Genomic DNA, 20,202 nt, shown 5'->3' with positions numbered 1-20,202 from the left:
GATCAGTGGCATGCATAGAACAATGTCCTAAAAAGGAGAGATGGGGAGAGGAAATGAGCTTTATAGAGAGAATTCCAGAGCTTAGAGCCTTAGCAGCTAAAGGCACAACCACCAATAGTGGGACAATTAACTTCGTTGATAATCAAGGAGCCACAATTGAGGCAGTAAGACATGGGAAGATCGGAATACAGGAATTAGAATTTTTTTTTAAATCAACACTCTGCCCAAGCAACAACCAGTGCAGGTCAGTGAACACATAGGTCTACGCGACTGTGTAAAATAGGACATGATCAATAGCTTAGCATGACCCTAAATTTATAGTCACCAGGGGTTTGTTGGAATAGTCAAGTCTGAAGACAACATACCCATGGGAAGATTATCAACAGATACTGCAGAGTACAAAACGAAATGCAAATTGCTTTGCCTCAACCCTAGGTACCATGGAGCATCACATCCCCAATTTACCGGAGATTCAGATCAGCCCCAATTTAAGTGAATAGCAAAGCAGACTCAAAGATCTCACTCCTGTTTTTCCACTATGTGCTATCAGCAATGTGTTAGATCTAATAACTTGAACAAAGACAGTTCAAGTACTTCTATTACTTTCAGATATGGCAACTGCATCTTAAACAGATGGCTCCTATTTCAACTGTAAGTCAATTGGAAATCTTCTCTCAGAACTCAAGGTAAAAGGTATTCCTCTTGAGATATCATTGAACACTTGGGAGCCCAAAAAGGGAACTTTATCTTACCAATAGCAGCCAGCTGAACAGAAACATTTCCAGAATATGAGAGATGCTCATAGCTTCATTTTATTAGGCAATGCACAGCATTGATAGACACAAATTTCATTGCATGGGGAAATGAAATGAAATGGTGGGCAGGCACAGTAATGTAGCGGTTAGTGTAACGCTATTACAGCTCCAGTGACCCAGGTTCAATTCCAGCCACTGTCAGTAAGGAGTTTGTACATTCTCCCCATGTCTGCATGGGTTTCCTCCGGGTGCTCCGGTTTCCTCCCGCACTCCAAAGACATATGGGTTAGGAAGTTGTGGCCATGCTACATTGGCACCGGAAGAATGGCGACACTTGCGGGCTGCCCTCAGAACACTCTACGCAAAAGATGCATTTCGCTGTGTTCCGATGTACATGTGACTAATAAAGATAGAGTATCTCTTCTTATAAATGCCCAGGTGTGCATCACTTCCCCATTTAATGCACCGTGAACTTGGACATATTCAAAGTGTAGCAATTTGCACCCCCTTAGTCCAAGATAAAATAAACCAATATAAATATGCATCAATGTCTTTGTTGATTACTAAGCTTTATAACTGGCCTCAAACACTTCTAAGCTAGCCTGAGGTCTGCTCCAGATTGCTACCCAGTGACTCTTGGTTGAAAATGTTTGCACATGGACGTCAGACAATGGTAATCTGCAGCTTACCAGAGCAGAACATCCCCTTGATATTTGGGAATCAAATATGTAGAACACAGGTGGAGAACAGTCCAGATAGGCTGCTAACTTTTGGTCAACTTCGGGTGAAAAGTGCAAAATAAAAGTTACTCACTGCATCATCAGGATCCCCCTGGAAGTATTTGAGATCTGGATCATCCAAGAGCTGCTTGCAATCTGTGCATTTGGGAGGTGGCGTCTGCAAAAATAAACAGTGAGAATAAAGCAGAAGTAGGCCATTCACCCCCTCGTTGCTGCTCTATCATTCAGTAAGTTCATAGCTAACCTTTTACCTCAGCACAATTTCACATCCTGAATTCCATTAACACAGTAATGCTTCACTTTACAAAAGATGTGTGCATTATTAAAGCAAAATGTCATTATTTGAAATGACTAGGCAAAGCACATTACTGGTATTTCACTACAGTTCATTTCTATCCATGGAAGTGGCTTGCTATTTGTTCTAGTAAAAGGCTTTTTAATTGAAGACACAACCTAATGTATCAATGGCATTAGTGAAAACTTGTCAGTCAAACATTCATAAAGTGAGAGGAAGTACTTAATGCAAAAATCTACCAATTCACAGCTTGTATATATTCAACAAGGTGTTGATGTTCAAAGGGACCTGTGTACAGTTGAACATGATAATCACTATCTGACCATTCAGAAATCCCAATGGTTCAGCTCACCAAGTGACATTTGCAATTTCCATTCATCGGAGCCCCAATTCCTGCGCTCCCTGTCCACTCTCATGGCTGTTTCACTCCCTTGAAACTTCCCTGGTTCTGTTTCCCACACTCTTTAAACTTACTGAATTCACTTAAATGTTAGTGTGCAATATCTTAAAAATAAACGAATTAAAAGTGTGTTGGGAGTAGTAATAAAATAACATCCAATAGTCTGGAAAATATGTTAGTCCACCATGCCAGATTAACAGAGTTTTATACACATCTTTGTACACATCACTGAAAATTAACTAGCATACAACAGTTAGGAAGACAGGAAGACAAAAAGTATGAAGGCCTTTATTGCAAGGGTATTTACTTCTTGCTCCAATACAGTGGGCCCTGGTAACACCACACCTAAAATATTGTATACAGGTCTGATTGGCATACCGAAGGATACATCTGCAACTGGTGGAGCGCAGCAAAGGTTCACTTCACTGACTCTTGGAATGGCATGTTTTGTGTACAGGGAAAGATTAGGCAGACTGGGCCTATGGGCTTGCATTTAGAAGAATGAGGGCAATCTCATTGAAATTTTCAAAATTCTTCAGGAGCTTTTCAAGGTATGTGCAGGGACGATGTGTCCCCTGACTAGGATGTCGAAAAGAAGCAGGATACGGTCTCAAAAAATGAGGTTAGCCAATTTGTTCAAAGAAGAGTAGTTTCTTCACCAAGAGGCTCAACACATTGATGCAATCACAAAGAAGTCACGCCAGCAGCCCTACGTCATTAGGAGTTTGAGGAGATTTAGTATGTCACCAAAGACTCTTACAGATTTCTACATATGTATGGTGGAGAGCATTCTGACTGGTTGCATCACTGCCTGGTATGGAGGCTCCAACGTGCAGGATCGCAAGAGGCTGCAGAGGGTTGTAGACTCAGCCAACTCCATCAGGAGCACAACCCTCCCCACCATTGAGGACATCTTCAAGAGGTGGTGCCTCAACAAGGCAACATCCATCATTAAGGACCCTCACCATCTGGGATGTGACCTCTTTGCGTTACTACCATCGGGGAGGTGGTACAGGAGCCTGAAGAACCACACTCAATGTTTTAGGAACAACTTCTTCCCCTCCGCCATCAGATTTCTGAATGGTCCATGAACACTACCTCGTTATTTCTCTTTTGCATTTTATTTGTAACTTACAGTAATTATGTCTTGCACTGTACTGTTGCCGCAAAACAACAAATTTCACGACATATGTCAGTGATAATTTAACTCTGATTCTGAATCTTTGGAGGTTCCTATCTAAGAGATGCCATAGAGTCGATAAACTAATTGTTTTTAGAAATGGGAATCTAGATGGGATTAGTGCGAGATCAACTGTGATCCTACGAGGTGGCGTAGGGCTGAATCCTGCTTCTATTTCTTATGCAACCTAAAAATGGCATATTTATTCTAAATTTTCCTATTAACATTTCCTCAACCCACATCTGTATATTATCCCCAATTCCACGTGCTCTAGTTTAAAAATCTCTTCTCAAAAGGCATTCCAGAAGTTCAAATATATTGCATCATCTGCTTCTCTTTTCTAATCTGTTAATTACAACCTGGAAGAAAAAATAAGATTTGTCAAACATGACTTTCCTTTCATAAATGCACAGCTTTTTCAAAACCCTGGGATTTATTAGCTTTGTGTTCTCTAATACTTTTTAAAAAAACTAATATTAATTTCATTTAGCTTCTCAATCATTCCAGACCTGTAGTTCTCTACTGAGAGGCTTTCTATGTCTTCTCCTACAAGGACAAAATATTTAATTTCTCTGCCATTTCCTTCTTCCCCAATACAAATTCTACTGCACAAGTTTGCAAAGGACCTCCCTTTCCTAACTTTTTTGTCCTTTTCATATATTTATAAAAGCTCTTACGTTTTTTAATATTTCTTGCTAAATATTCTTTTCTTTTCCATATCAATTTTCTTGGTCCTCCTTTGAAATCTAAAATTTTCCCAATCCCCAAGCTTACAGCTCTTTTTAGCAACATTCTAAATCTTCTCCTTTGATGTAATACTACCTTTAATTTATCTTGTCAGCCACAGCTGGACTTTTATGACTGGGGTTTTATGCCTAAACTGATAAATATTCAGTGTAGACTATGCATTAATTCTTTAGATGTTAGCCACTGTTCGTTAACTGTCAGACCTTTTATAGTATCCCAATCCACCACAACTTGTGCTTCATATCTTTGCAGTTTCTTTAGTTTAGATTTAAGACCCTGGTTTCAGATTGAATGAACATTTCTGAATCCTAGATTATAACTAACCCATCTTCAAATGCATAGCAGACAACAAAAGAATGGCTTTTATTTGAAGACATATCTTCAAAGGAAAGAAAAATGGTCCTGCTGTGCTGCTGATACTGCAACATGGGCATGGACATACAAATTTTATTTACTACTAGTAAATTGTTATGCATGGAATAGATTTTACTGCAGCCACTCACCAAAATAAAACAAATGCATAAAAAGTGCACAAAGTTATTTGTGGTCCCAAGAATTTAGAAGGTCAAGGAGCAAATCCATTGAAAATTTCAAGATGTTAAGTAACTGATGAGGTAAATAATACTGTTTGGGAAGTGTAGAAAAAGAGAACCAAGATTTTTAGGAGTAAAGTGAAGAAACACTTCTAAAAGCAAAAGCTGGTAAAAGTTGAAACATTTCCTCAAATGATATGTGATGCTAGGTTAATCGTTTATTTAAAATCCGTGTTTGTGACCCAACTCCATACACCCACTTTTCTCCAACTTCCTTAATAAAGCATGTTGGAGAAAAGGCAAGGATAAGGAGTCAGGTCACAGATCAGCTATGATCTCAGTGATCAGAAAAACAGGCTCATGAAGCTGAACTGACTCCTCCTGTCCCTATAAAGATATCAGAAACAACTAGGTTCTTCTAATATTAGACCAATTTTAGATGAAGCACTTGTTTAAATTATTGAGCTTCACCTTATCCTACAACATAGTGCATCCAACTGAAAGGTTTCCTTCTTGGGTAATAGATCCATGTTTAATCCTACTCACCTTAGGAGTTTGTTCAATTTTGGGTTTGCAGTCAGAGGTAGCCTTGGTCCCACTAAACAGCCTGGAAAACAAATACTTGTTCAAGCTTGTGATGAGGCAAAATTCCCCACTATCACAATCTGTCATTAATACAAGTTTCATCCCTTTTACAGCAGAGACAAATGACTACCATTTGAAGATGGACCACTTGTTTTTCTAGATTATGAGAGACCTGAGCCATCAGTTCAGTTACGTTCAAATCTACCTCTACAACTTCCTTCTACTCCCCACCACACAATTCTCACATAAACCATAATTCTCTCACCTCTCCCTCTATCTACTCCGGAGAAAAATATTGCCCTTCCAAATTTCCAGTTGCCTAGTTTTAGATCCTCAATGTTTCCTCATCTCCACCAATTAAGTCTTTCGCTTCATCAAAGCCCTTTAGTCTTTTATCTGGGTTACTCTCTTGTTCTTTCAATTCCAAAAGGTGATGATTTCATAATGCAGACTAAATTACCCCTTTGACAATGCATGGAGTGCATCAAACATCACCATTCTCATATCAAATTGCACACTATCCCCTCCAAGAGAAAAGTCCCAGACCTTTCCCCCCCACTGTCACCTTACTCACTTCTCCGTCTGATCTTACTTGGAGCAAGTGTTAGTGTTTATTCATGTCTCATTCCCAGCAAAGTCACCTTCTAACCAGACACTTTACAACTTTTAAAACTCACGTTTCAACTATTTCAGATAATCAGGTATTCCAGAGTTCTCTCTCATTTCCCAAATTCACTGTTTTGACTTCCTCCTGGTACTATCAGATTATATTCATTTCCTCCTACTTATGCCTCTCTAGAAATAGCTTGTTATTCATCTTTACTATTGTCATTCAAAGCCTGCCCTCTAATGCACCACAGAACATTCCATGTTTTCTCCACACCTCCCCATGCATTTCTCAAAACTTTAACCATTTTATCTGTAACTTTTCCTAGCTCTGATGAATGGTCATTGACCTAAAGCATTAAATTCTGTTTCTCTCTGTAGATGTTGACTGACCAGCATTTTGTTTCACTTTAGAAAGTGTGATTATAATAAAGTCATTGCTGAATGTTGAAAGGCAAAGCCGAAATGTGTGCACATTTTAATTCTTAATGTAGTATAAACTGGTAACAAAAAACAAAACACTTACTTTTGTTCTGATTCAACTTTAATTTTCTTTTCATCCTGCTCCTAAAAATGGAAAACACCCCAAAACAGTAAGGCTTTCAACAAGAAATCTCAACAAGACAAGCAATTCCACTATTAACATGCAATATACTAAAATTGGTAATTCTGATCACAAAAAGATGAAATGAAATCTCATTTAGAAGTTAGTGGTCAAACAGGACAACACTTTAACAGTAACTGCTTAAAAAACACAACTAACTTTGCTGAATCACTGCAGGAAAGTCAGTTTTACATGTAAAGGGGGCAGAGTGATTTGATTAAATATTGAACAAATCGCTGCAATACCCTCCTATCGGACTTGTTTAGCCTCCATTGTCAGCCTTCTCAATTTAAAATAATTCTACCTAGCCTACCACTAGCTAAATCTACTAGAATTTTCCAAATGAGCAGCAAAGGGAGGAATATGCTTTGTTGGATGATGCTGCACAAAAGACACCAACATCTTTTTATAATGAAAATGTACTTCCTTTAGCAGCCTTCTAAATTCCAAAGCAATGGGAATTCTTGTGCACACCAAACACTCACTAATAGCAAAGGACTAGTATTAACAGAATAGTATTGATGATAACAAAATCAATTTAACATTGAGAAGGCCTTTGAAACCAGTCTAACAAGTTTGAATCACATCTATATGCAAAATAGTGGCAAAATACTAAACCTTACAGGTCAGCAGCCAAGGTTCAATTGTGCTCAGTGACTGATCTCCCATTACCAAGAGCATAACAATTAGTGAGAATCTTGACTCAAGTAGTGTCCCCAGCATTAACTAAGGATTTTTACTGAAGAACAGTGAGGAATTCAGGAATGAGGTGTGGGTGTGATTTTCCTCAAACATCCCCAGCATTAAACCCTCTTCAGTGTAATTCTACAACGAGGATTGCAAGCAAGAGTCAGCAGGACGAGGAGGAAAAGTAGCAAAAATGAAAGTCTACATTGTTTCACTTGCAAAATTAACTTAATGCCATTACCTGCTCATCATCACATTCTTCTGCTTCAATATTTTTTGATTCTAATTCACTTAGGTCCTCTGACTTGCGTTTGTTTGCTCTAGAACAAAACGATAGCAAAAACCCATGCTTAGAATATTCATTGCATCTCCCATTTTATGCAGAGCATTCTGTGCATTTCTTGTTGATTGATGAAATGTGAGAGCCTCTGGCAAAGAAGGCATTTAATGCTTGAGCCTAACTGGCATTGAACTAAGTGGCTTGCAAAGATATTTCAACAGCATGAGGGCCTGGAGTCATATATACCACATTGGGCAAGGATAGCAGTTTTCTTTCCTTGAAGGACATTAGGTAACCAGATGGTTTTGAGAATAACCCGGTAGCTTCATGGACACCATTATTAATACCAGCTTTAATTCCAGATTCTTAAATTCATTCTAATATTTCCAAGCTATAGCATTAAATTCATACTTGGCTCAGCATCCAAGCCTCTACATTATTAGACTAGCAACAAGAGCACCATACCACGTCATGACAGCCTACTCATTGGCAATTAATTCATCATATTGTCCCTGAGCAGGCAACCTCTGATGAACTTAAATAGGTTAAGATAGTTGATCTTCAAAAAGAAAATTCTATGACTAATGTTATCACCTTCTCCTAACACCAATTCTTTCCAGCCTAGCATGGTGCTCCTGAAGCTTTCCATACACAACATTTCAGTATTCTCACAGTAACCCTATACTCATTCCTGTACGAACAACAGACCAGCATTCCTATTCTTGGATACTTCAAGGGGAACTGGTCTTAGAAACATCATTACAGTGGCAAATAATCACTTATCTATAGGCACTGAAGTTCTGTTTTTATTTGGTTCATTTTGGGGGTGATTCAGTTATTATCATTGTTCGGCAAACTGGATATTTTGTGCAACTTAATAAAACACTTTGGAACGTGCATCGACATTTGCATCCGTCAATAGATGACAATAATGTCTACACATTTTTATTAATCTATCCTCCCCATCCCCACATCCTGGTAACCTATTGTGCGTTCACAAACAAATGCAATTTGTCAGTAATCTATACACAATATCTCCGTTGTAAAAGCCACATCCTTCAAGGAAAGTTAACAAATTATATTATGAAGTATTGCCAGCAGAAGTTTTATTGGCAGAAAAAGAATACAAGAGCTTTGCTAAGAGTGTTCTTTTTATATATAAACACCATTTTTAGTTTAAAAAATTTCAAACCTTATACAGAACTGAATAGGTTACACACTTCTCCAATCTCTACCTTGTTTACATTATTCTTTATTGCCACAGTTTTATTTCAGAGAATTATTTTTTAATTACTCAATTCTTTTTCAAATGAATAGCTATACTTGAGTGAAGAACACACTACCTTAGTAATCATCAAGCACTGTATTCAGTTACACACAAAAACCTAATTTTCTTTCGGTTAAATGGAGCAATTCCTAGTTTCACCAACAGAAATTGTCAGATCATTGATCAAACTTGACCTACCAAGAACTCACAATTCATTGCAAAAGCTGCCATTGATAAAAAATAATAAACTGATCAGATAACTGCAGGCAAGTAAAATCCAGTCAGCAAATTACTTGAGCTTTACTGTTTCTTTGTGTCACCCTAATCCAACTGCTATTGCCCTGTGATCCATCAACCAGGCAGAGTCAGAACACTCACACTTTAGCAAACATGGATATAATTGTAGCTTGCTGCTTTGCTGAGTTCCTGGTGACCCTTGGACTTCCCGATAGTCCTAGAAGAGATAATACAGAAACTGTTATAGAGCTTCAAAATCAACATGGGATCTAAAAGACAGCAGCATGTGGAGAAATTGCAAATGAAAGATGTTGGCAAGCTCATTCAATCCTTGGCATTAAAAATGCATTTATAGAACACCTCCCACAGCCATGGAATATCCTGAAGTGCTTTAAAGAAACTGAAGGACATCTGAACCGTAATTATTGTAATATGGGAAATCCAGCAACCACGGTAGTGTAGCAGTTAGCGCAATGCTATTACAATGCCAGCAATCCAGGTTCAATTCCTGCCATTGTCTGTAAGGAGTTTGTACATTCTCCCCGCGTATGCGTGGGTTCCCTCCGGGTGCTCCGGTTTCCTCCCACATTCCAAAGACCTATGGGTTAAGGAAGTTGTGAGCATGCTATGTTGGTGCCGGAAGCGTGGCGACACTCGTGGGCTGCCCCCAGAACACACTATGCAAAAGATGCATTTCACTGTGTGTTTTGATGTACATGTGACTAATAAAGAGATCTTATCAATTTGTGCACAACAAGCTCCCATAAACAACGATTTGATTAGGAACCAGATTTTTGGAAGATTAATGAAGGATTCTGCACCCGCAGCAACAGAAACTGCAACATCATCCAGTACAAGAAGACAATACAAGAACCAGCACAGGTTAATGAACTCAAACATACGTTTGTTGTCTCCATTGGATTTACTTAGTCGCTTCCCACGACCCTTCGCTGTTGGGAAAACCACTGCTTCTGTTTCCATATTGCTCTCCTCTTGGCCATTTGGCTCATCAGATACACCATTGGTGTCACTTTTATCACTGTCCTTAGCTCCATTTTCTGTGCAACCATTTGAATTGACACCAAGCTCTGAATCTCCATTCCCTATTGAAAGCTCTTGGCTGAGCAATGCTTTCACTTTGGCTAGATAACCCTCCTGGGAAGAAAGACATTTGCATCAGGGTAAACTTTCCATGCAAGCAGTAAGCAATGACAGATTACTTCTAAATGAAAGAGATGAATGAATCCAGCCCGATATGCAGATGTCAACCCAACTCAGATTAACAATGATGCTTCCAAGCCTCATTGTCAAGTGGGAACATCTATCGTCTGCAAAACACACCGCAATTACTCACTAGGCTATTCTGATCACATCTCCTAAGTCTGTGACCTTCCTCAGAAAAAACAAGCAAATGGAAACACCACCTGCAGATTGCCTTACATCACACAGAATACAGACTTGGAAATACACTGCCATTCCTTCATTACTGTGTCCAAGACCCTGGAACTCCCTAGCCAACAGCATCTTCAGTACATGGATTTAGTGATTTAAGGTGATGACTGACTACCACCTTCTCAAAGGTAGTTGGGAATTAATGGTGTTCTTGCCAGCAATGCACTCAGACCTTAATTAAAAACAAAAGGTTAATTGCTTTTTGGAAGCCTGAGTTTCACAACGAAAATTCAGGCAACAGAAGACACAAGTGGTCTCTTATTTGTAAGCAACTCAGGGCTGCGAAATAAAAGTTAACTGCGAACAGTCTTGGAGAGGGATGATGTGGTTTCATAATCTGTAACCATGCACTCTTACGTTTCCCATGGATGAGAACAAGGCACCACGTTTTGCAAGAATAGCAGCAATTCAAGTTCACTAGTATCAAAATTTGGATCAAGGGGCAAAATGTTTTTCTGCACACCCATTCCCTGACCTTGCATTCTAAAGGACAGACATGCTCCCCACTACCTTATTTAACCAGACTTCTTTACCAACTTACCTCAGAGAGCTCTTCTTTCTGAAATTTTGTTTCTAGCTCGCTGAGGTCGTTTTGTGCATCTGCTTGTAAGAAGCCATGCAGCAAACTCAGCTTTTCTTTCACACATTCCTGAAAGAGATTTTTTTTTTAAAGTTGCGATTTTGTGCTTTTATGACTGTTAATACATTGAAATAAAAACTTCACAAAAGGAAGAAACAGAATATGGCAAGAAAAAAACTTCTACTTTCTTTTGCATCACCAAAACCTGGAAATAGATTTGATTTGATTTAATTATATTTATGATTAAGTAATCTATTCAATTTAATTCAGAACAGTAAAAGCAAAGCAACACACCCCAAGCATGCGAGAAAACAGGATGGTGGTGAGTTGATACTGTAAAGAGAAAACACCTTATACTAAAAATTCTGAGGTAATAAAAGATTGCAGAAGCCTACAGTAGTCACAGAAATAAAAGAGTTGATTGATCTCCCTCCACCCAGGCAACCAGTTGCCAAGTTTATTCAAATTTTTGTTTGGTGGATTATTACTGCATCTGACAAGGATCTCTCTGAAACCACTAAAATACAGATTAGAAGGCAATACTTAATATTTCAACATACCTTCTCTGTGAGACCAACTTTATCCTCAAGTGCTTGAAGCCTGCAAAAAAAGTTAATGATCAAAGCCAAAACCAAGAACGTCAAATACATTTCCTCAATATTTAGCATGCTTGCTTTTCTAACTTACCAATCAATCACACACTTAGGCCGTGTTAAATAATATATTTAAGGACCTAATGTAGTTTCACAGGGAGGTTGGTGTTAAGACCGTGACAAGCCATTCAAACACAACTCAACACCCCCTCCCCTTTTTTTAATACACAATTCATTGTCCCTAGAAATTCATTATAATCTATATAATTTCCAAACTTTGTAAATTCATCACATTATAATTGGAACCTAGCAAATGGCAGCAATTCCTAAATGGAAAGCTATTGCAGTGTATATGCATTGCATATTTCTGAAGTATATTTGGGTGTAAGAATTTATAGTGGAAATAACTGCCAGGAATTAAGAAAAGAATGAGCCATTCAACACCGAGTGTATTCCCATTCATTTAGGCTACAGCTGCTTCAAAGTTGCCCTTGCCTCATATCCCTGGGATATCTTACAAGAAAAATCAAATAGGTCTGAGCCTTGAAAGTTTCTATGGAGGCAGACAGAGAATTCAAGATTTATCTATCCCTTAAGGAAACGTCTCCCGATTTCACCAAGGATTGGTAAGGCTCCAATTTTTAGCTTACATTTCTTATTCCAAATTCTCTAACCAGAATGAAGGTTTCTCTTGTATTGAACTGTTTATTATTTCAAGTACTTCAATTATCAGATTACCAAGACAAATAGGAGATGGGCCTGAACAGCCTGCTCTACAATAAGCTAGCATGGACTTGACAGGCTGAATTGCAGACTCCTATATCGTAACAATTTCCCACCATAACCACATCACAGAATATCATGATAGAGAGAAATTCATTTGTTTAGTAATTCCGTTCCCTATTGAGCAACAAGTGACATAAAACAAGATTAGAAATGCCAATAATATCCAGCAGATCAAGCAACATCTATTGAGAGTAACAGAATTAAGTTTACAGATCAATGGCCTTCCATTGGAACTAGGAAATAAAGTTAGAAGTCAAACTTATTTCAGATACAGAATAAATGGAATGTCAGTGATAGGGCAGAGACACAAGTGGTGGATGGGGTCGGCTGAGAGAGTGTGGTAAAGATTTGTTAATCGCAGCTGGTCTGAAGATCCAAACAGAAAGATGAAAGAAACAAAAAGCCTGGAACTAGTACACATAAAACGACAGTTGCTAGAAATCTGGAATAAAAATGACTTAAGTACTCAGTGGGTCAGGTAGCAGAAAAAAGGGAAGTTAATATTACAGGTTGACAACCTTTTATCAGTACTGGCCAGTTCTCATGCTAAATGAAAAGGCTGGAAATCCAAACTAAATTCAAAGTTGAGATCCGAGGGCCGTAACATGCCTTGTCAGCAGATGTGATGTTATTCTAAGTTTATATAGGCCTCCTACACTATTCCAATGAAGCCCAAAGTAGGATGAAGAATTAAAGTGGCGGGTAACTGGAAGCTCAGAGTAACCTTTGCATACCATATGGGAGTGTAGTGCAAAGACGCCACTCAACCTGCATTTGATTTCTCCAAAATAGAGAACAGAATGTAATAAACTAAATTGAAGGTAGTATTGCTGCTTCACCTGGAAGAAGTGTTTGGAAAATGGGATGGTGGAAAGGGAGGCGGCAAGTGGACAGATGGACATTTCCTGAGGTTTCATGGGAAGGTTCTGTGAGAAGGGAAGTGGGTGTTGATGAGGATGGAAGAATGAACCAGAAACACTGAAATGCTGAAAGGTGGGGAAGATGTTTCTGGTACATCATATTTAAGGTGGCAGAAATGATGGATGAACTGTTCAATGTGGGATGCAAGGTGAGAACTAGGGGAACACTATTATTGCTCTGAGGAGGAGGAGAGAGGACGAGGACAAATGCGTGGGAAGTGAAGCAGACATAGTTGAAAGCCCCATCAACTATGTAAAGAAACTACATAATGTGGTCTATTCTACATTAGAGAAACCAAATGCAGATAAGATGGACCACTATGCATTACACCTCCATTCAGATTGCAAAAGTGACCGTGTTGCTTTAATCCCCTGTCACACTCTGACCTACGTCTTTGGCCTCATACTGTTCCAATGAAACCTAATTGGAGCTCACGGAACAGCATCACATCTTCCAGCTGGGCACATTGCAACCCTCAGAATTCAACACTTCAGAAGACCAACACTTCAGATCTGTTTCAGAACTGGCCAGTTCTAATAAAAGTGTGTCAATCTGCAACTTTAGCTCCCACTTTCTTTCTGCAGAGAGATCCTGCCTAACCTGGTGGGCATTTTCAGCATTCTCTTTTATTTCTGATTTCAAGCAGTTTCAGAGTTTAGTATCTCAGCTTCAGCACTGTTTTCTTTCAAACCTTTCTCCAGTCCTCATCCATGACTTCCTATTTGTATCTCTAGACAGATCAACTGCAATCAACAACCTACACCACCCTCTCATTCACTTTCTGTTTCCACCCCTTCCCTTCTATGCAACTTAAAATAGTAAGTGTTAGAAATCAAACCGAATTATGATGAAAGGTTATCAACCTGATACATTATGTTGCTCTCTCCACAACTGCTACATAACCTGGTGAAATATTTTGAGCATTTCAGATTGTATTTCAGATTTCCAGCATTTTTTTGTAAACTTCTCAAGCCTCTTACATGTTTTGCCATGATAAAAGGACCAACAATGCCAATATCATGCTAGACTGAAATTTAACTGTCAAAAGTGTGCCCATCCCACACTTTTCTCAGCAGACAGCACTTACACAACAATGAAGCTCTCAGTCTATGATTATGTGGGTTGTTCAGATTGGCAGTAGGGAAAACCTTGAGTATATACCAAGCATGCAGCAGAAGTAGAAGTCTGAATGCAGGCAGATTTATGCAACAGCATTTAAATCTGACTGAATTCATTGGCTACATAACATATTTTGGTGCTATATTATAACTTTAATACAGAAACTGTGTTAAAGTGTTGAGATATAAAGAAACTATAAAGAAAAAAAGCAAAAATAAATTAGACAGTTGAGAAAATATTTTAGATCAGTTAGATACTCAACTTGTTCACAGGCAGCGATGTGCTTGAGCTGGTTTTAACTAGTCTCGCCATTTTGACACAGCTCAACAGCACCACCAGGAAATCCAGCGCTAATTTAGAATCATTCTAATGTACATCAGAAATACTTCCTTTTGCTACAATTCAAAAGGTAGGATACAACCTTCATCTATACCATATTGCACAAAATATAACTTTCATCTCAAGACAAACCGTAACCAAGTATTCTCCGTGTTTTTAAAAAGCGACTCCACTATACATCAGGGTCCAAACTCAGTGAAACCAAATCCTGTGGTTGAGGCCACAAAAACAAACAACAATGGAGAACGAGAGAGAAATAAACTGCCCGACCACCATGAATCTGAATGAAAAGTAAACTTGCAGGATGATGGAATGTGCCAGGAAACAGGACTCACTCTATTGCTTTTACGTGGGCTCAATGGACCAAATAGTCTGCCATGCAATAACAATTCTGATTCTATTTTCTCCATTTTTGAAGGGGGAACAAAGCTGGTCACAATTAAATTTTTTTCACCCAAACATTACAAATTTAATCCAAGTCCAAAGTCAGGAATGCACCTATATGTCTTATGGGGTATCTGGACCAACTTTAGTTTCAGTTCTACTCAGACCCGCCTCCCTCAATTTCCACACCGCTTCCCCCCTCCGCCCCCCGAGTAAGTGCTTTATTACTTTTGCTACCAATTTCCTGCTCCCTGCTCTAACCTTCACATGGTCATAAGCTTACAGAATCTCCACTGTCTGGACTTTGCTTCCACCCACCCTGCCTCATAAGAACTCCATTCCATCCTCCCTATTCTTCCATCTCCTTCAAATTTGCTCTGAGGACTAGACTTTCCACACAGGAACCTGCAAAGTCTTCCTTCTTCCTGAACAATGACTTCCCCTGTAGCATAGATAACAGCACCTCATCTATTTCCTGCACCTCAGTCCCTCTCCTGTACAAAGCAGCAGTAGAGATCCTGTCTTCACTTCCATCCCACCAGTCTTCACATTCAACAGATCATCCTTCGCAATTTCCACCCAAAAAAAATCTTACTTGCCCTCCCCAACATTTCGAAGGTACCAAACCCATAGTGAATCTCCGGTTTGCTTTTCCATCCCCATCAACCATGCCCATCTTTCGGCACTCTCTCATGCAACCACAGGAGATGCAACACCCACCCTTTCACCTCTTCTTTTTCCATCATCCAGGGACTCTAACAGTCATTCCAAAAGCGCAGCAATTCACTTACACAGTTTTGTATTGCATTTGGTATTTGCAATGTGGTCTCTTATATTATACATATTGGAGAAACCGAACACCAACTGGGTGACTGCTTTGCAGAGGTTTGATACTCAGTCACCAGGGGCTACCTTGAACCTCTGTGGTCTCCTGTACTGTTGTAACAAGGCACAACGCAACCTTGAGGAGCAACAGTTCATCTTCCATCTCAGCACACTGCAGTCTTTCAAGCTCTATGTCGAATTCTAGGCAACTCATTTTCTGTTTTCGAAGTGGCCAATCCACCTATGACATTGGCTTCGTCTTTCCTCACTCCATTAGCATAGCCTGAGCTACTAAGCATGTCCTACAGCTCTGCATTTAGCAAAGTTTGTGTTCTCACTCTCCAACTGTCAACAATTCATAGCTTTTATGTTCTCTTGTTCAGATTCTCTCTAACTGCCTCATTTAACTCACTGACTGGATAACTTTGTTTATATTTATCCCCATGGCAACTTGAGATGCATCTTACAGATATGCCCCTTGTCCTAGTCGCCCCTCACCATTCTCTGCAACTTAAAACCAACTGTTTTCTCTTTCCCAGTTATGAAGATGAGCCTTTGACCTGAAAACTCTAATTCTCTTTCCACAGATGCCTGACCTGCTGAGTGAAGCCAGAGTTTTGCTTTTATTTCAGATTTCCAGCATTGGCAGTTTTTATTTTAATTTGACATGTCACTATTTGACATGTCCAGTTTACTAATTAATTTCTGGCAAATGTATCTTAATGGTCCATGTTGAGTTCAATACCAACAGTTAATTCAAAATCCACAGTGAATCACTGGTAAAAGATAATGATTTTATGGCATCTACATGCACAGTACTGTTTCACCAATTGCCATGGACTCAATAGAATCAAATGTAAATATTTAAATTCAGAGGTTCTGCTTGCATCACTCCAGGGAAAAAAAGCAACTGAAATACACTTACTGCCCAATTTATTTTAAGCTGCTCACAAAACTTTTCACTGAGATTCTAAGACACAGTCTAATGACCAACACCACTCACTATTAGGATCAAAATACTACTACTTCATCTTAATTTGTACATTGATATATTAACATATCATTTCTGTGCTTGCTGACCAATGCTGGCTACTGGTCCATCAAAAGCTAGTCTTAAAATTCAGCCACCTTGTGTCCAAATCCTTCTATGGCCTCAGTATTCCTTACTCTTGTAAGCATTTGAAAATTATGCATCCTTTCGACACTGGCCTTTGTCACATTCTGCACCCCACTACTGGCAACTGTAACTTTAGCTGCCGATCTTTCAAATTCCCTGCCTAATTCTCTTCACCAGATTCAAGGACAGCTTCTATCCCGCTGTTATCAGACTCTTGAACAGACCTTTCATACACTAAAGATGAACTTTCGATCTCCCAATCTACCTCGTTGTGGCCCTTGCACTTTGTTTACCTGCAATGTTCTTTCTCGGAAGCTACAATACTATATTCTGCATTCCATTTTCCTTTTTACTATCTTAATGTATGCATGATCTGACTGGATGACACTCAAACAAAAGATTTTCATTGCATCTCAGTATGTGACTATAATAAACCAATACCACCTTTGAAGCTGCACCTTAACACATACCTCTTTCACAACAGAGCCAGTCACTTGATGCAAGGTCTTACTTTGGTTCAGTTTTTCTGCCTGAAACTTTGTTGGGGAGAGTCACTATCCTCTGTGTGGAGTATTTTGGGACGGGTCACTATGTCAAGGGCACTATACAAATGCAAGTTGTTGATTATATGTCACAATCAACAATTAATTTTGTTTGCAATGATTTGAGATATCTGATGCACAGAATAAGATGCCAGTTTAAAACAAGTTATACTAAAACAACTCCACTCATTCAAACAGAGGCCTCTTTTCAATCACAGGTAATGTTGCCTGATGTTGACATTTACAGGTACTAGTGCACAGAAGCTAACATCCAGCTCCAGTACCTTACAACTGATACATATATGTAAGCTAGAGAGGGTACAGAAAAGATTCACAGGAATGTTGCCACAGGACTGGAGGGCTCAGATTATAAAGAGAGATTGGATAGGCTGGGACTGTTTTCCCCAGAGCAAAGGAGGCTGAAGGGTGACTTTAAAAAGGTTTATAAAATTATGAGGGACAGAGATAGGGTAGATAGTCTTTTTCCCCCACAGTAGGAGAGTCTAAAACTAGAGGGCATAGGTTTAGGGTGAGAGAGCAAAGATTTAAAAGGTGATCTGAGCAGCAAGTTTTTCCACACAGAAGGTTGAGTACTTGAAATGAGCTGCCTGAGGAAGTGGTAGAGGCAAATACAATTACGATGTTTAAGACATTTGGACAGATACATGGATAGTAAAGGTTTGGAGGGATACGGGCCAAAAGCAGGCAAATGGGATTAGCGTAAATAGGCATCATGGTCAGCATGGACGAGTTGGGCTGAAGGACCTGTTTCCATGCTGTATAACTCCATGCTTCTTTGTGAATTTGCAACTTCTGACACTATTTAAACTACAAAAGTAGAATTAATTTGCAGTCCCTTATAGCATGGAAATTAGCTTTCTAATCAACTGTCATTAAGAATATACTGCACCAAAGAGTAAAACTGACAGAAGAAATTGTATTAACAAACGTTGCAGTGCTGCAAACCTTTAAAGAAAAATTAAGGGAACAAATTTGTCTTAAAAAGGCAAATTTTACAGGAGGAGGCTGAAAGACAGACATATTAGAACCAGAGTGGAACAGAACAGAAACAGGCCAGTTCAGCCCACCACACCCATCTTGCCTGTTGTACCGCTCGACACTAATCCCACTTATCCGCACATTGGATTTCTATGTACAAAGTGCATTTGCACACAACACTTCTAATAGTGCCTTTCACCATGCAAGGACATGCTGAAAATTCTTCACAGCCAATAACTGTACTTTTAAAGTATGGTTACTGTTGTCATGTAGACAGCAACAGCCAATACGTACACAGCACACTCTTGCAAACACTCAAGTGATATTGCCCAGATCATCTATATTTTCTCCCCAACGTTAACAGAGGTGCAACTGGCCTTGGGACACCAGAACTCCCCTTTATTACAAAGTAAAACTAAGTTTCTTTTATATATACCCAAGAGAGCAGATGAAGCATCGCTTTAAATGTCTCCTTCAAAAAATCACTGCAACAAACAATCTGCTGGAGGAACTCAGAGGGTTCAGCAGCATCCGTGAAAGGAAAAACTGTCGACATTTCGGGTCAAAACCCTGCATCAGCACAAATGCCACTTGACCCACTGAGTTCCCCCAGTAGATTGTTTATCGCTCCAGACTGCAGCATCTGCAGTCTCTTCTGTCACTGCACTGCCTCAATATTGCATTGGAGCTCTGGTCTGGATTTATGTCTAATTTCAACAGTGGGTTTTGAACCCACCACAACCTTTCAAGTCATCTGTGAGTGTGCAACCGCATCCCACCTAGGCTTGGATACCGGTGGAAAATTAATCCAAGCTGGGACCTTTTAATCGTTCACCTCCTTGTGTAATTGATGGTCAGCCGTGCCTGGGTGGCTCACGCTCTCACCTTCGACTCACAAGGTCCACACTCCAGAGACCTGAGCACAAATTTCAGCCAGCACTCTGCTGAGGGAGTGCAGCACTGACAGAGGCGCAGTCCTTCAGATTAAACTTCGGCTCCCTAGGGGCAAGAAGCCTGACAGCCCCTGATTTTGGGGGTGGGGGTGGGGTGGGGGGGGTGGGAAGGACATTTCCACCCAACTGTCTGTGGGTTCTTGCTGTACACTAACCGGGAATCCGCGCTGCAACAGCGAGCCCAGACCCCGGAAACCTGTTGGTGGCCGTGAAGACGGTGCTGCGGTGAAAGGGACGGGAAGGGCGCCACGGCAATGTAACTTTCCGCTTCCTTCTCTACCCACCACCCCCCTCAAACCATTTGGCGCCAAAATGGTTGAGAGGAGGAGGGGTGGGAAATAAAACGTCCCGCCTGTTGTTATCAGGAACAAAACACTCAACAGATGGGGGGTGTCGATAGGCGGGGGAAGAGGGGGGGCTTCACCCGGGCACCGGGGCAACCGGGCACGGTTAAAAAAAAACCCGGGCGGGAGGCCTCAGGCCCCGGGTTCCCCATCAGCCAGAACTCACCGCTTCTTGACATCGTCGGGCAGGGGGCAGCAAGAGGGATTGCGGGTGGTGCCGGGCATGCTGGCGGTGGCCGGAGCGGAGCGGTGCGGGGAGAAGCCGCGGACGCCCGCCGCCCGCCGCCGGGAACTAACGGACGGGCAGGCGCGAGGCGGCGCGAGCGCGGGGT

General features: G+C 40.2%; 1 protein-coding gene across 1 annotated transcript in view; it reads right to left on the bottom strand.

The window, feature by feature from the left end:
• The window catches only part of dnmt1 (DNA (cytosine-5-)-methyltransferase 1), a 52,650-nt gene extending 32,448 nt beyond the window's left edge, over positions 1-20,202 (bottom strand). Inside the window, 9 exon segments of the mRNA XM_052041786.1 lie at positions 1,569-1,652; positions 5,197-5,257; positions 6,368-6,408; positions 7,374-7,452; positions 9,058-9,133; positions 9,819-10,071; positions 10,910-11,017; positions 11,509-11,548; positions 20,037-20,202. Of these exon segments, the coding sequence (XP_051897746.1) occupies positions 1,569-1,652; positions 5,197-5,257; positions 6,368-6,408; positions 7,374-7,452; positions 9,058-9,133; positions 9,819-10,071; positions 10,910-11,017; positions 11,509-11,548; positions 20,037-20,095 (801 nt within the window). The 5' untranslated portion in view covers positions 20,096-20,202.

This window comes from Pristis pectinata, chromosome 31 (assembly GCF_009764475.1).
Source record: "Pristis pectinata isolate sPriPec2 chromosome 31, sPriPec2.1.pri, whole genome shotgun sequence".
In the NCBI taxonomy this organism is placed as follows: domain Eukaryota; kingdom Metazoa; phylum Chordata; class Chondrichthyes; order Rhinopristiformes; family Pristidae; genus Pristis; species Pristis pectinata.
Note: the sequence above shows the minus strand (reverse complement) of the source record. Positions and strands in the feature narration are given on the sequence as shown.